Here is a 15,609-nt window from a genome sequence, read left to right as displayed (position 1 = left end):
TTAACATTGGAACTAGCACCAAGCTGAAAAATTGACTGTGGCATTAGAACAGGCCACTGGATTCCTTACCTTTGGATGATTTAAGAATGATGATTATCAGTGTGCTGAAAGATAACTGTTTTAATTTATTGAATTGACAAACTAACACTTTTTTTCCTATAATAAATAATGATAGTACGTTTGACTCTTTGTATTTCAGGAGACAATACCAAGGTTTGAAACCACCAGTGGATAGAACAGAATCAGACTTTGATCCGGGAGCAAAATTCCATGTAGCAGCCAATTCTCAGTATATGGCGTAAGTGTTAGCAGTACAACATGAATTCATACATACTAAGAATATATGAGGTATTTACAGTGGTCTATAAAATATTATTATCATTTGGCAAAACTACACTAGTAAGAGCTTGATTAATAATAAAACTGAGTGAATTATACAAATGCAGGAAAAATCAATTTCAGTCACTCCACCTTTCTGGTAAAAGCTCTATCTCCTATCAAAGAAGTTAGTTTTATATCTGATTGTACAGGTATCAGCACAACTATTTAGATACGGGTTATAATGCATGAAGAAGCATTACAACTGGAATTGACCTGAAACTTAAAGCAATAATAAGAAAATAAAAACGATATTGAAGTACACATGAAGAAAAAAGGCATGCATTGAAAATTATAATGGAATAACTATTCAGATAGTTCTATTGGATCAAATGTTCTGTCGAGTCAAACGAATCTATTCGGGTCTACCGAGTCAAACCTCCGTTAAAATGACAATATCAATGCAACGGATGGCAGGTGTGTAAGCTAGCTTGTTTCTATTGTCCGAACCCTATGCTAGACGTCCAGATTTAGACGGAACAGTGAGTCACAGCTTTTGAACCCTTAGTCTTAAGTATTTTAGTTATAAGAAGTCTGATAATTAATTAGTTCTTCAATATCAGTTCTCAATACCAATATTATGTTACGTTAAATATTTCTACACGAAATCCTATTAGTATCGGAAAAGATGCTTACTTTCTATTTCATTTCTCTAGTAGTAAGTTCTTGTTGAAAGACCTTTTAATGAAACTAATGCATATAACGAATGTCGATTAATAATATATTATTGCTTTCTTCCTAATTAAAAACTGTCTCACATTTTTTTTTAAATAATCTTGTTATCTTTGCTATGAACCCTTTAGAAGACCGGGTCCTGTGCATTGCGTTGTTTTCAGTCACTTTAGATCCAACACTGTATTGTGATACAATCTCCGCTATCGCAACTTGTCTAAAGTTCTCTGAAGTGTTCTTAAAATTCTGCTATTAGAAAATGATGTATGAAATGGGAACTTTAGAAGCAGAATAAATATTTAATTTGCGTTTGTTATTTATGTATTTTGCAGATACTTCGTAGCTCATATTCTACAGTTTCAAATCCACCGAGCTTTATGTATTGAAGCTGGACAGTATGACGTGAATAATCCTCAAGCAAGACCTCTTCATAAATGTGATATTTACAATTCCACAAAGGCTGGAGATAGATTCAGGTGTGTATCAATGCTTTTACATAGGATTTTGTTTATATTGTTAAAATCTCTTAAATAATTAAGATAAAAATAGTTTAATGAACGATGTTTAAGTATCACAATAAACTTGTGAAGCCTGAGAATGGTTTTTTGGGTTGTACAGTGAAGCTAGAGTTGATATCATACTAATGAATTGAGTTCATTAAGCTTGGGGTACCAAATCTCGTATCCCATTTTGCAGTAAATATTCTTTTTCTTTTCTTTCTTTTTCTTTTTGAGCAGTTGATTACAAATTTTGGCTATGTAGTAGAAATCATTTCTAACTAAAGTTATTTTTCAGAAATGTAAGGAACGTGATCAAGAAAATTGTTTGGAAATGTAAAAGATATTTGAAAATTTGAGAGCCAAAGTTTGGTTGTATCCGCGCGCAACTGAAATTCACACAGTACCATTTAATACTATGTTCTGATATGACTATTACCTCAAGAAATCTTGATATTCAAAAATAAATAAATAAATAAATAAATAAAAAATAAAATAAAAAAATAAAAAATTAAAAAAATAAAAAATTTACAATGTGGAAAATTTAGGTAATTTATATTTGAAGCATGGAAGTGAATTTTAGTCGTGATGGAAACGTAGATGGTCCACTCTGTCTCTTTCAACCATTCAATGTATTGAAGAGAACCAGGAGCTCTAAAATGGGAGAGAAGTTAAGAAAATGAAATATTTCAATTTGACGTCCAATGATTATGCCCTTTAGGTTGAGGAAGACGAATGACTAAGGCAAGTGAATGATGGTGGAGTAATCGGCGGAATTATAATGTGGGAGGAAGAGCACCCCAAGAAAACCCTCGGGCACGATGTTATCCATCATAAATTTACTTGACCGGAAATCGAGTCGGGAACCCCACGCACCAGAGATAAGCTTTATCACTGAGCCACCGTGCTCCTCCAGGAACGAAGTTAAGAAATGTGCACGACAAAACTTTATGTATACTCAGACCTAGTTGGAATTCATGAAAATTTGAAAATTTAAGCTGATCACAAACTTCAAAATATTTATTTTTAATAATGTATTCTATTCTGGCTTTACTAATATAAAGGTAACCGAGAAAGTTCTGTCGCTTTTCTATCCACCACCTTCGAACATCGATATGTCAACTAAGATGTGCTTGGAAGATCAAAAATAGTCCCCATCAGCATCGACAACCTTTTGCCAACGTTGTGGAAGGCCAGGGATTTCATCGGCGTAGAACTTGGTGGGTTGTGAAGCGAAAAAGGTATCAAGTACATTTTGCACCTCTACTAGGGATTTGAACTGGCGTGATTGTCCAAGAAATGGAACAGATGATAACCGGACGGTACAATGTACCGGGAGTATGGCGGATGCAATAGTGTTTCTCATCCAAGGCGTAGAATGGTGTCCCGGGTAATCTTAGTTATGTGAGGTTTAGCGTTGTCCTGTAACAGGAGGACCCCTTTGCGATTCATAAGTGCTGGTTCCAGAGTTTTGAGTTTTTCTTGAACACGGCTCAACTGCTGACAGTACACAATTGCATTCATACTCTAACCAGCCGGTAGCAGTTCCCGATGCACGATGCCGCGAATAGTCTACCAAACGCACAGGAAGACCTTCTTCTGGAACAGTGCTGGTTTCGGCTGTTTTGGAACCGGTTCGTGGGATGCTAACCAATAATAATGGCACCGTGGAGCTTCGTACAAGACCCATTTCTCATCACATTTCAACATCCTGTCCAGAAATGGCTCCTTCCTCAGACAAGACAGCAACGAAACACAGGTGTCTGCTCGCGTTGCCTTCTGACCCGGAGTCAAATCATATGGGACAATCGACCCAACTTGTAGTTCTTCCCAACTTGATGGAGGTGCTGCCGAATGGTTTCTCAACTCACACTGAATTGTAGTCCCAGTTCCTCACATGTCTGGCCACTGTTCGACTCAATTGCTGCCTAAAGATCTTCATTTTGTACATATGTTGGTCTTCCGGCACGTGGTGCGTCTTCCAGTGTTTCGTCACCGTGCTTAAACATGTTAAACCACTGCTGCACTGTCCGCGTAGTCATGACAGCCTCCCCAAAGGCCTGGCACAACTTCCTCCCGCTGCAGCGGTGTTTGACCCCAGTTTGAATTCGTTCAGCATACACGCCCTTATGACGCTCTGTGAATATTCCATGTTCACCCTGTCATTACGCAAGTTCACGTTGTAACTTAACTGCCACAGCCAGCAGTACCCACATCAACAACTGACCTTCGCCTTATCTCAATTCGCATTCAATTCACGGTATGAGGGCCAATTTAACACAGACCTTATAACAGTATCTGGTTTGTGTCCTGCGGTCCCAAGGTGGACTTGGGTATTTAGTATGGTCCGGGATTCGATCCTTTATCCTTTGGGTGTCTCCTTTAGACTTTGATAACAATTTGGATCGTCTACCAAAACCGACCATATAGCCACTGGACAACACGGTTCAGAATTCGGGTCAGACGTTCTGGGAAATCGACATAAAAGTTGACTCTAATTGTATTCTTAATGCTGATGCGATTTAATAATGTAAAAATTATTACGTCGCATAAGCATTGGTTACGTGTGATGAAAAGAAAAGTAAATTAGATTATTACTTAAAACTAAAAGTATAAATTTAGATCATGCTAATTTTTTTGGTAAAGGATACGCAAGATTTCACTTTTCACTTTAATTAACAACACTAAAACTTCACGAACACATATTACATTACATTTAGGCACTATGATTCGAATGATTGAATATGATAATAGAATTTTAACACTTGGCCCATGAATTATTGTTGTAAGCACGGAAGACGCGATTGTCGCGGGTTACGGGTTGTGTTTCGTTACATTGTTGGTTTCCACAATTTCATTGTCACTATTCACTCACTTTGGCGCTGAAGGAAAATCATTTTTGGTGATTCCAGGGGGGATGTCCTGAAGGTTTCGGGTTACATTCTCTTCCCGTCATTCCGTATTCTTTGCGATGGTCAAGTTGCTTTTCACTGCTCTGCTGCTTCTCATAATCAAGACGATTTTGAATTTAACAATCATGTATAAGTGATTTGAGACTTCGAGTTTTCTTCTTACAACAACACTTTTAATATTTTCGACGCACCTTTATAATGTACTGTGGTATTGCACTTACAACGTACAAGATATATAATACTATATGCGGTATTGTGTCTTTACTTGTCTGGAACAGCCTCCATCGTAACTGTTAGTGTTGTGATAGTAGATGCACCAGTCAGACTAACTTAGTTTTTCTTCCCGTCTCCTCGCGTTTCTACGCCGTAGATAAGTTCTCGATGCAGCCTGGTGATGTCAAAGCTAAAAATAGCTATGACAACCCATAGGCAGGAATTTTAGAGACGACGTTTTGCTTCCTGCGCTGAATTTTAGTACCTTATTTGGGGAGACGAGAGGATCACCGAGATCTCCGTCGCAGACACTGAGATCTCCGTTACAACCTCCACAAAAAGCGACAAACCTTTCTTGGTTACCTTTATATTTAGAAGCATCGAGAACTGAAACATATATTTAGTAAAGGATTTTGGTTCATGTATTAAGACCTATCTACATGTGCTCTCGTATATCCCAATCATTAGCCGCGTATTTCTGGACCGAAAAACTATAAACTCTTTTCTTATTACCCGCTCTAAAGTTCTCGAAAAATAAATAAAAATAAAATACTAAAAAACATAAAATAATAATACATGAGCAGCAGGATTTTATCTTGAATAAATGTCCAACTATAGCTGCTTACACTAATAAACAATATATCATGGGAGTAAATTATAATAAAATGTTGAGAATAGGAATATTTTATGATTTAATTAAGGCACCAGGTTAATCATAAAATTCTGCTTAAAAAGTTAGAATACTAGAGTATTCTAACTCTAAAACTACTTGAATCTTACTTAGAATACAGAAGACAGAGAGTAGATATAGCTCACATATCAGGAAATATAGAGTGATCACATCAGTCAACGTATAGATCTATAAGCTATGGAGTACTGCAAGGGTCAATCCTGGGACCATTGCTGTGTATGCTTACATAAATGATTTATCAGCAAATGCAGAAAACGTAAATATTATACTCTACGCCAGCGTTTCCCAACCGGTGTGCCGCGAATGGACCGCTGGTGTGCCGCGAGGAAATCGAAACAAAATTATTAATTCTATAGCAACCAAATTGCAAGACATAGGAAAAAAATGTATATTTTTGTATTTCACATTACTATGAATTTCTACCATGGAAAAAATTACTGTAATTGTAATATATTATTCTACATCTATTACTGTGTAGCAGACAGTATTTCGGCTCGTACACATTTCCACGGTTAGCTGCTATGTTACGCTTCAATTGAGAGTCATACTAACACCGAAAAATGGAAGCACTTGTACGGTACGCGTCAAGTGAACGTTCGTAGAATACTCATTCGCACGTGAATGACAGAACAACACTTTGTTCAACAGGTGTGTTTTGATTTCGACGCATCGCAAGCTGTATGATTGCAATAATATGCACGGTTTTGGTTAAAACAGCAAAGTTAAAAGTACAAGACATTTGTTTGTTCGTTTGTTATTTAGTGATCTTCGTTCTTATTGAAAGGTTGGATACAGTTTTCGAAAAAGAAAGCGTATTTTTAAAAATCTGAGTCCTATATTTTATTACAATTGTTTTCTATTTTAAAATTAGAAGAAAAAAATAAGCATAATGAATTAGCATAGGGGAAAACCAATGATCGAGCTTTCATCTCTGTGAGGAGGAGATCAGTAATCACAGAAAAAATACCATGGTATTTTATATTTGCAAATAATAATAATAATATCTATGAGTGTGCCGCGAGAATTCAAGTTACACCCGTAGTGTGCCGCAAGTTGAAAGAGGTTGGGAAACGCTCCTCTACACGTATGATCCAAACATTTATCAAAGGGGATAAAAGGAACTAAAACAAAACACACACACACAAAAGAAAAAAAAAGGAACAGCCATACGGGCCAACCCATTTAAAGTGGTCCAGAGGCAAGGTGACCAGAATTTTCACTTGCGAAAACGGGACGCATACGAATCGGCTATGGAGGGGGGATACCTGACTTCCAGATTGCATTTTGGGACTCAGCAGTGTTCTCAATTTACAAAATACGCAAGTATGAGTGACAACACACCGTTTCTAACTTTACGTGTACCACACAACAAATAATGGTTCCCGATTGCAAGTTCTATCGAACAATTCTTTTAACTAGTTGAACACTCAGAATTCTCACTCAATTTCCACTTGAATCACGAACACTCAATTCCCGTTTGCAAATTCAGAAGTTCTAGACACAGCTGAACCTTGGCAACGAGTGTTCGTACGGAAGAGAGTAGAATTTGCATTGACGATTTATATTTTGAATAATAATTACGGGGCACCTAGGTCATTTTTACTTAAAAACGGGACATTTAGGCGTCCCGTTCGAGAGTCAGAAAAAAACGGGACAATGGTTGGAAAAAAGGGCCTGTCCCTGCTAAAACGGGACGTCTGGTCACCTTGTCCAGAGGTGGTTGCTCGACCATCTCCGAAAATTATAAAACTGTGAGTGTGACGAACCTCGTGTATGAGAAGGTCAATAACACTATTCACGTTGTCGTATGTACAAGTGTTCCTGAATGATGGCCATCCTTGTTATCGGTGAAGTGCCATTTTTTGCTTTTGCAAGCGTTTACGAAAACTACAGTTACTCAGGAGGGCAGGACGTACGTATCAGACGAACTCCAAACAAAAGCGAATGTCTAGAGGAGAGAATGAAGTACACGGAGAACATATACTCTTGCTTCTAAATATATACGCAGGGTTGCAAACCAATACATGAAATTACTAGAAAAACTACAGAAAATTACACTTTTAAAGGGGCTGTATTTTGGAACGGCATAAAGTGGGGTGTTCATAAGTTTTGTGCTGAATACTATTACATGTAAAGAGTCTGCAGAAATATCCACAGCTATGATACTACTAGCATCGTAGATTTATGGGCGTCCGAAAGTTGAAGTTTGTGATTTTAATGTCATTTTCGGGCGTAATATCTCAGAAGGGCAAAATGCTAAAAATTGCTGCTTAGGCCACAAAGAAATTCTGTATGTGAATAAATTATTGCAAAAAAAAAAAAAATCATGACTGATATTACATGGAGAAAAAAGTGAGGAATGTTAAAAACACGAAGAAAGCACGCGCATGACAACAGTCGTAGCTCGGAAAAAAATTAAATGTTTTGATATATTTCATGCTATATCCCAAAAACTACGCATGGTTCAGTAATTAGGCCCGCTTTTGTTTGTGTTCAGTTGTGCAAAAGCTTGCGAGTGGCGTTCGTTCCATCTTTCTAGCTCCATGATCATTGCCACATCTACAGAGTGGATAATTATCTTGACCATCCACTATAACGGACAAACCAAAAGAGAGAGAAAAGTGAAACTTTGCGCGAAGCAAGTATAAGAAGAGGGAAATCCTTGTATGTATTAAACAGAAAGAATCAACAGTGTTGCCAACCCAATATAAAGTTTTATTTTTTCAAACGGCACTACGTCAGATTATTACATATTTCAAATCAACGTGTCAAACGTAAACTTAAAATACCACGTTTATTATTCAGTGTTGCAGACTAAGGATGTTATATTATCACTAACATCCAAAGTTCGGAAGCCTCTAACGCAAATACAGCATAACGTTGATGCACAGTATATTGTACATCTAAAGTACTTTAGTGTTGGATAATATGGTGCAACTTGTTTCGAATGAATAGGAACGGAAGTTACCAGGGTTTAAAAATTTTAATTTTTTTGAAAGTATTTATTAAAAAAAATACCGAGATAAGTATCATATCTAGTTACTTATGTGATTTGTAATATACCTAGATGTGTAAATTATTTTGGCGTTTTCAGCACTTCGATATCTCAAACACTTCCGTGCAACCCTGCTTAAATTGTGTACTTGCGAGAACTTGTATTTACAGTTAGTAAAAGCTATTGCTGTAATGCTATAGGAGAGAAGCGAAACAACAATCATTTTAATTATTTTCTACAAATACGCCATTTTCAGCAGGATAGGACAGATGGGTGTAACGCAACATTGTGAACACATTAACTTCCGTAACTAGGATTGGATTTCAATGATACTTTGCTGATACGTTAAGTGCCTTAATACCGCGGTCCAGTTCGACGATGGGTGTCGTGGGTGCAAGGGGGATCTAAACCCTCAAACCATATTGAAGTGGCAATAATCATGGAGCTAGAAAAATGGAACGAACGCCACTCGCAAGCTTTTGCGCAACTGAACACAAACAAAAGCGGGCCTAATTGCTGAACCATGCGTAGTTTTTGAGATATAGCATGAAACATATAAAAATATTTAAATTTTTCCGGACTACGACCATTGTCATGCGCGTGCTTTCTTCGTGTTTTTAACATGTCATCACTTTTTTCTCCATGTAATATCAGTCATGATTTTTTTTGCAATAGTTTATTCACATACAGAATTTCTTTGTGGCCTAAGCAGCAATTTTTAGCATTTTGCCCTTCTGAGATATTACGGCCCAAACATGGCATCAAACTCACAAACTTCAACTTTCGGATCCCCATAAATCTATGGTGCCAGTAGTATCATAGGTGTGGATATTCCTACAGATTCTTTACATGCAATAGTATTCAATACAAAACTTACGAACCCCTCACTTTATGCCATTCCAAATTACAGTCCCTTTAAAAGTGTAATTTTCTATAGTTTTTCTAGTGATTTCATGTATTGGTTTGCAACCCTGTATATTTATTTAGAAGCAAGAATATATGTTTTCCGTTTACCTCTCCTCTAAACATTCGCTTTTGTCTGGAGTTCGTCTGATAGCAACTGTAGTTTTCGTAAACGCTTCCAAATGCAAAAATTGGTACTCCACCGGCAACAAAGATAGCCGTCATTCAGGAACACTTGTACATACGACAACGTGAATGATGTTATTGACTATCTCATACACAAGGTTCATCACACTCCAATTTCTATAATTTTCGGAGATGGTCGAGCAACCATTTTCATCTTTGGACCACTTTAGATAGATTGACCCATACAAGATTTAATACAACATAAGCCTAGTGTCAGAAAACAGTTTCTTGGATTTTAAAACAAACGACAAAAACTTAGATTGGTTGAACTATATACATTCAACAGCACACACATAAATAGTGAATTGTATAAAGGAACCGTATACTTTCATATAAACAATTATTCAGAAAATACTAAATCTTAACTATTTCATTATTACATTCCAGAGGTTCCCACGTACACACATAGACGTCATCTAAACTACACAACAAAATAATGTAAACTTATTGAAACCTATTTGTAGGCAGTACACTTTAGTACGCAATGACCCATGAAACGTGAGAATCAGTATCTGTAACTACCTTTCTACAGACCTTAGAAATAACAACAATGTTAATGCAAAGGTTAAAATGTTTATTACAGCGTTAAAGAATTTCCAGACGGTTAAATTACATAAGTTGATTTATAAATTTTAAAATTATACTTCTAAACATACAATTTTCTAACCGAGTAATTACCATATATCACCGAGTGCTTCATGTAAAATCTAGTGGAAAAAAATAATCAAATGTATTATACAGGGAAATCAATTATATGAACAAACGGAAATAATTGAAAATACATCCCTGTTATAATATACTTTGAATGGTTATATTCTGAACTGAACCTTCTAACATCAAATATCCTGATTATACAGAGTAAATAAATAAAATGATTATTCAAGTACAGTCACAAGTTCTCAGGAACCACATTTTATCAGTATTTTTGTCAGGATTCTTCAACGTCTCGTTCTTTGATTCGAGTGGTGTTCACCCGCCTCTATATGCGACCCTAGCTAGCAAGCAGAATGATTCTTGGATTCAATTTATACTCCAGGGATGTTCTTTCAAATTGGTCTGTTGCAGTCTAATTGGTTGGTATGTTGCTTGATTATGTAATTTAAATACACGAAGTAGTTATTTGTTATTTCTTTCTTTGTTACTTCCAGAGCGGGATTGATGTTGGGAGCTTCAAAGCACTGGAGTGATGTTTTAGAGACGTTAACTGGAGAACGGGCACTAAATGGTTCCGCTATGCTAGAATATTTCCAACCTCTTATTGACTTTATGCAAAAGAATTCTGATACACTTATCGAAACAAAGGAGACAAAAGAAGAAGTTGAAGATGTTAGTCAGACTGTTCCAATTGCAGTTGGAATATGCCTTGCAGCTCTCGTTGTAATTGTTTTAATTGCTTATTTTTACGGAAGATGGAGAAACAGAAGAAGTGTTGAACCAAAATCATAGATGTCCTGGTATTTAAAAATGAATTAATTCCTAGCATAAAAATAAGTTACTATTCAAACGCCACTTATAAATATAATCACATATCCATTGAATTAATCAATACCGAAACAGTTTTCAGTCATGTTCTTAATAGGTAATGAATTACACGGTATCAGTATATTTTCAGTTTGATTTTTTTCTTACACATATTTTAGATTTAGTAATTTTAACCACCACCTTAGGAAATACTACAGTTTTCATTTTGTTTACAACTCATATGATTATGTAACTATTTTTTATAAATGTAAATCTATATGACCTTGTAAGAGATGCTTAAGTTAAAGGCTCCAATTTGAGAACGACGTGAATAAATAGTTCCTTCTAAGTGAGTAAAATCACTCGTAGAAAAATATAATAATATATGTAAACAATTTATTTGTATGTACAACTGAAATAATAAATGATTTAAATGTTTTCGTATTAGTTGTTGTATTTTATGAAGTTAATATAACCAGGAATGGAGTAGCCTACATATTAATTATTTGTTTTAGTTACTAGTTTGGTATACAAAAATAAAATGTCCTAAAAAACGATTAAAAACTTCTTCGAAGACTTAGTGATTTGACTACCTTAAAGTATTAGAATAGTCTATTTCTTTATAGTATTTGATACGTTAAGGAATTGACGAATAGTTATATATTGCAGTATCAAGAAAGGGTATATCATGTAATTTATTAATAAGAAATCTTACTTCACATTAATTCCTAGAAAGGTAAATTTCCACTGTTTAATTTTACATCATTAATAGTTTCAAACCTATTTAAGTGAGGATAGCTAACTATGTAAATTGGTATGTGCAACAACCATGCGAAGGAATAAAGATATAAAGTAGGCAAAGTACAATCTTGCATAGATTCATACGATTAAAATATATGTGCATTGATACAGACCACTGCCAAAGTTAAACAAATATTCAAGTCTTAACCTTAAGTGATGGTAAGCATGTAATGTATGTTCCATAATGAGAAGTAACAAAATATGGAGGTCTTTTATCAACGGAACTAGTAGTTTGAGAAAGTTTCTCACTGCTTGTGTTGGCAAAATTTGTGATGAAATGCAATTGATGATTAGAATTGTGGGAGAAAGATAAGTCTTTTCTCCATGAATTATTTCTGCATGTCTTTCACACATCAGTCATTATAATATTTTAGCAAGGATGTGATCACCTTTACAATTCCATATATTGTTCTCTTATATGTCAATATTATTATGAATATACACACACATCAATACCATTTTAAAATGTATTTACAATTGAAAGACAATAAAATTTTATTATAATGTTTTGGAGTGATTACTTTATAACTTGGAGTATTCTTGTACAAGTGAACGTCTGATTTACTTTAAAAAATAAACTTTTTATAGATCTTCAGCTATTGAAATCAAATGTAGTTTGTTAAAGAATTTCTTGACAATTTGTTGTCACTACTAACAAGCTAAATCATACGGAAAACTGTTCTGGATCCACATATTACTTCATGGGTTGTTATCTATTGTATAATATACAATAAGTACATTTTAAAAATAAATATATATATTTGCGCGTAACATATGAAATTTCAGTGTTTTGGTCTTGATATTGCATCGTAAAATAAACCTTAATTTATTACCTGTTAAATAGATTTAAATACACAGAGTACTCTTCTACAACTACCACGGAAAGAAAGTATGAAACTGTATTATTAGTAGTATAAATATACATTTTCTGTTACTATTCTTGAATTATATAAAGAATAAATTATAACTTAAAGTATAAATGGTAGTTTCCTCGCTGTGAATGTATTTTATCAGTTGCAAATGTACAGTCATGTCCAAAAATGATTGTCACATATCTATAACTGTCTTGTTGTGGGAATATAATTTGATAACGATTTTGGAGGGTACTTTTAATACTGTTATTATGTGGTAAATTTCATAGGAAAAGAATTATAAATACGACAACTAGAACGAGTAAAACAAAATGTTGCTAAATGGGCAAGAGAGGTTTTTTCGTTATATTGTTCTTATTTACTGCTCTTTTGACATGAAATTTACTACATACATGTCTTTGTCGATTGTACACATATTAACATTATAAGAAATACCAGGCGAAATTATTATCAGATTATATTCCTACAACAACATATTTAAATATGCGACAATCAATTTGGACATTACGTACGTATATTCAGCGTGTTTACATTGTTACATGGTTAGTACTCCTGTAAATATTTTATGACACTACCAACATTCGTAACAGAACTTCGTAGTATTTTTGGCTTCTATGTATGTCTGGATCAACGGTCAAAAGTTGATTCCTGCTAATCAAATTTCTTTTATCATTACTTCCGAAATTACTTGACTATTGATGTTTTATGCTTTTCCATGTTATTGAAATCATTAAATTTCAAGTTCCAAACACTTGTACTAAAATTGTAAAATGAAAATTGTGACTCAATTTATCTCGAACATGACATTACACATATTTTTACATGCATTATGGAACATCATTCACTAGATACTTACGCATGCTATTACATTAAAAGGAAATTAACAACTTATGGAATTCTCAATAAAGTGCATATCTTTATTTTTCATACTTTATGTACAGCACGTGGAGATCATAAAGGCTCAAAATTAATAATTTGTAAATTATTAGATCTATGTGATAACAGAAAATGAAACAAAATGTAAATATGTTGTTATATATGAAATAATGTTCAAATGAAATAAAGATTAAAAAATGTGGAATACTATAACACCTATGGCATTTTTACTTGAGTAGAGAACTGGAAAAAGAAAGGAAAATGGAACATGTCAGAAAAGAATTGTTACAAGCATATAAAAGTGAAATAATGCACACACACACACACACACACACACACACATATATATATATATATATATATATATATCTATCTATCTATCTATCTATCTATCTATCTATCTATCTATCTATCTATCTATCTATCTATCTATCTATCTATATATATATATATATATATAATGGTTTTCAGCGTATTGAGTCCCCCAGTAGCAAGAAAGCTTTCGGCCAGTTGGCGCGTGCTTGGCCTTTGGCTTTCTACGCTTGCACTTGAAGCGCATGCTTTCATACAATTTGCCTTTTGTTGTGCTTGCAAGCGATGCTTTAGATCTTTCGTAGAGCGTCATAACATCACTGGCCGTTCATTGGCTACTGACTTGACTTGACTTGTACAACGCTTGCGTCAAGCTTGAATGCAACACTGAATGCGAGGTTGCCCTCATGTAACTTCGTTACTGGAATCCAGCTTGCGGAATGCTTGAACGTTTTCCAATCAAGTTGGATGTAAGCTTGATCGACTTGCAATTCAAGCTTAAAGCAAGTGTTTTGCAAGTTGTCTCTCCTACTTGGGTCATTTTTTCTTTCTTTTCGGCTAAGTCGCTTCGTGAGCTGTAATACCATGGAGTTGAGACCAACGATCGAACTTGGCAGGTGTAAGTGGGTATCACATATCAGTGGATAAAATTAAGATGTCAAACCATATACCAGTTGTAGAAAAATAAAAATAAGCTCTACCATATTGAAGTATACTTACAAGAATCTGTACCTAAGGAATACGAACATAGCAGTAATAATTAATTTCCGATTCAATCATTGGTTTAAATCAGCCAAAACAAACATTTTGTTAAACTACTTTAATTCGACTTATATAGAATAGAGGCAAAATATTAATTACATTATTCAACTAAACAAATAGATTGATATGTCTTCTTTCATGAACACATCAATTAATTCATAACACAAGTAAATATTATAAAAAAATAATAAAGTATGCTATGAAAAAGCAAGCTGTAATTTGAAGACATTTTTGTGTACGTCTATACGACAAAAAAGTAAAATTACAATATTATAAAGTTACACGTTTTGTCATGAGATCAGTTTGCTGACAACTTTACTACATAGTTAGATAGGAAGTACTTCGGGACGGAAGTTTACTATAGGAATTTGAGGTAACAGCAATTATTCACTATAAGAGGAAAAATTCATACACATTTCATTCTTACCTAGGTCATTAATGTTAAATGAAATATAAAAATCATGTCATGATAGACTAAGAAAATATTTTTGCTTTTAATATCTGATTGAATAAAAGAAGTAAAGCTGATACTCACTTACTGTACTACATTGTCAGTAGACTTGTAACGGTTAGTGTATGGATATGGTAATATGTCAACTTTACAGCCTCAAAAATAATGAAAATAGTAATTATTTTTGGAATTTATAATTTTTTTTTGGAATAATAGGGATTAAAATAAGCGTTGGAAATTTCATATCTGTCTTCTCAATCACTCGTTCTGGTGGATTTGTTCGCCATGTTAATGTGTCATGCTAATAGTTTACTATTGTCTCCGAGTAGAATCCTTATGAATAATGTGGGTGATGCTTCCTATCCATCTGTGTTTTAGGTAGAAACATAGCCTCCATGTCTGTTGGGAATCATGACAGAATTTAGTTGTCACATAATATTCTAAAAGTGGGCTCCGTTGGCTAGTGCTTAGAACGTTGTACTCACGTACTATCGATCCCGGGTTCAATTCGCTTCAAAATTTTCAGTGTTCACCCAGCATCGTGAGGGAAACTGGAGAATCACGTGAATAAAAGATAAATAACACATATGACAGTGGCTATATTTGAAACCTACTTGGTTGGTTCCA

General features: G+C 34.6%; 1 protein-coding gene across 1 annotated transcript in view; it reads left to right on the top strand.

The window, feature by feature from the left end:
• LOC145678567 (angiotensin-converting enzyme-like) overlaps positions 1-13,672 on the top strand; it is a 184,091-nt gene extending 170,419 nt beyond the window's left edge. The window contains exons 25-27 of the mRNA XM_081748869.1: positions 200-298; positions 1,383-1,526; positions 10,596-13,672. Coding sequence (XP_081604995.1) covers positions 200-298; positions 1,383-1,526; positions 10,596-10,893 — 541 coding nt within the window. The 3' untranslated portion in view covers positions 10,894-13,672. The remainder of the gene's footprint in view (positions 1-199; positions 299-1,382; positions 1,527-10,595) is intronic.
• Positions 13,673-15,609: the final 1,937 nt, after the last annotated feature.

Source organism: Thermobia domestica, chromosome 2 (genome assembly GCF_964235325.1).
Source record: "Thermobia domestica chromosome 2, izTheDome1.hap1.1, whole genome shotgun sequence".
NCBI classification, from domain to species: Eukaryota; Metazoa; Arthropoda; class Insecta; order Zygentoma; family Lepismatidae; genus Thermobia; species Thermobia domestica.
Note: the sequence above shows the minus strand (reverse complement) of the source record. Positions and strands in the feature narration are given on the sequence as shown.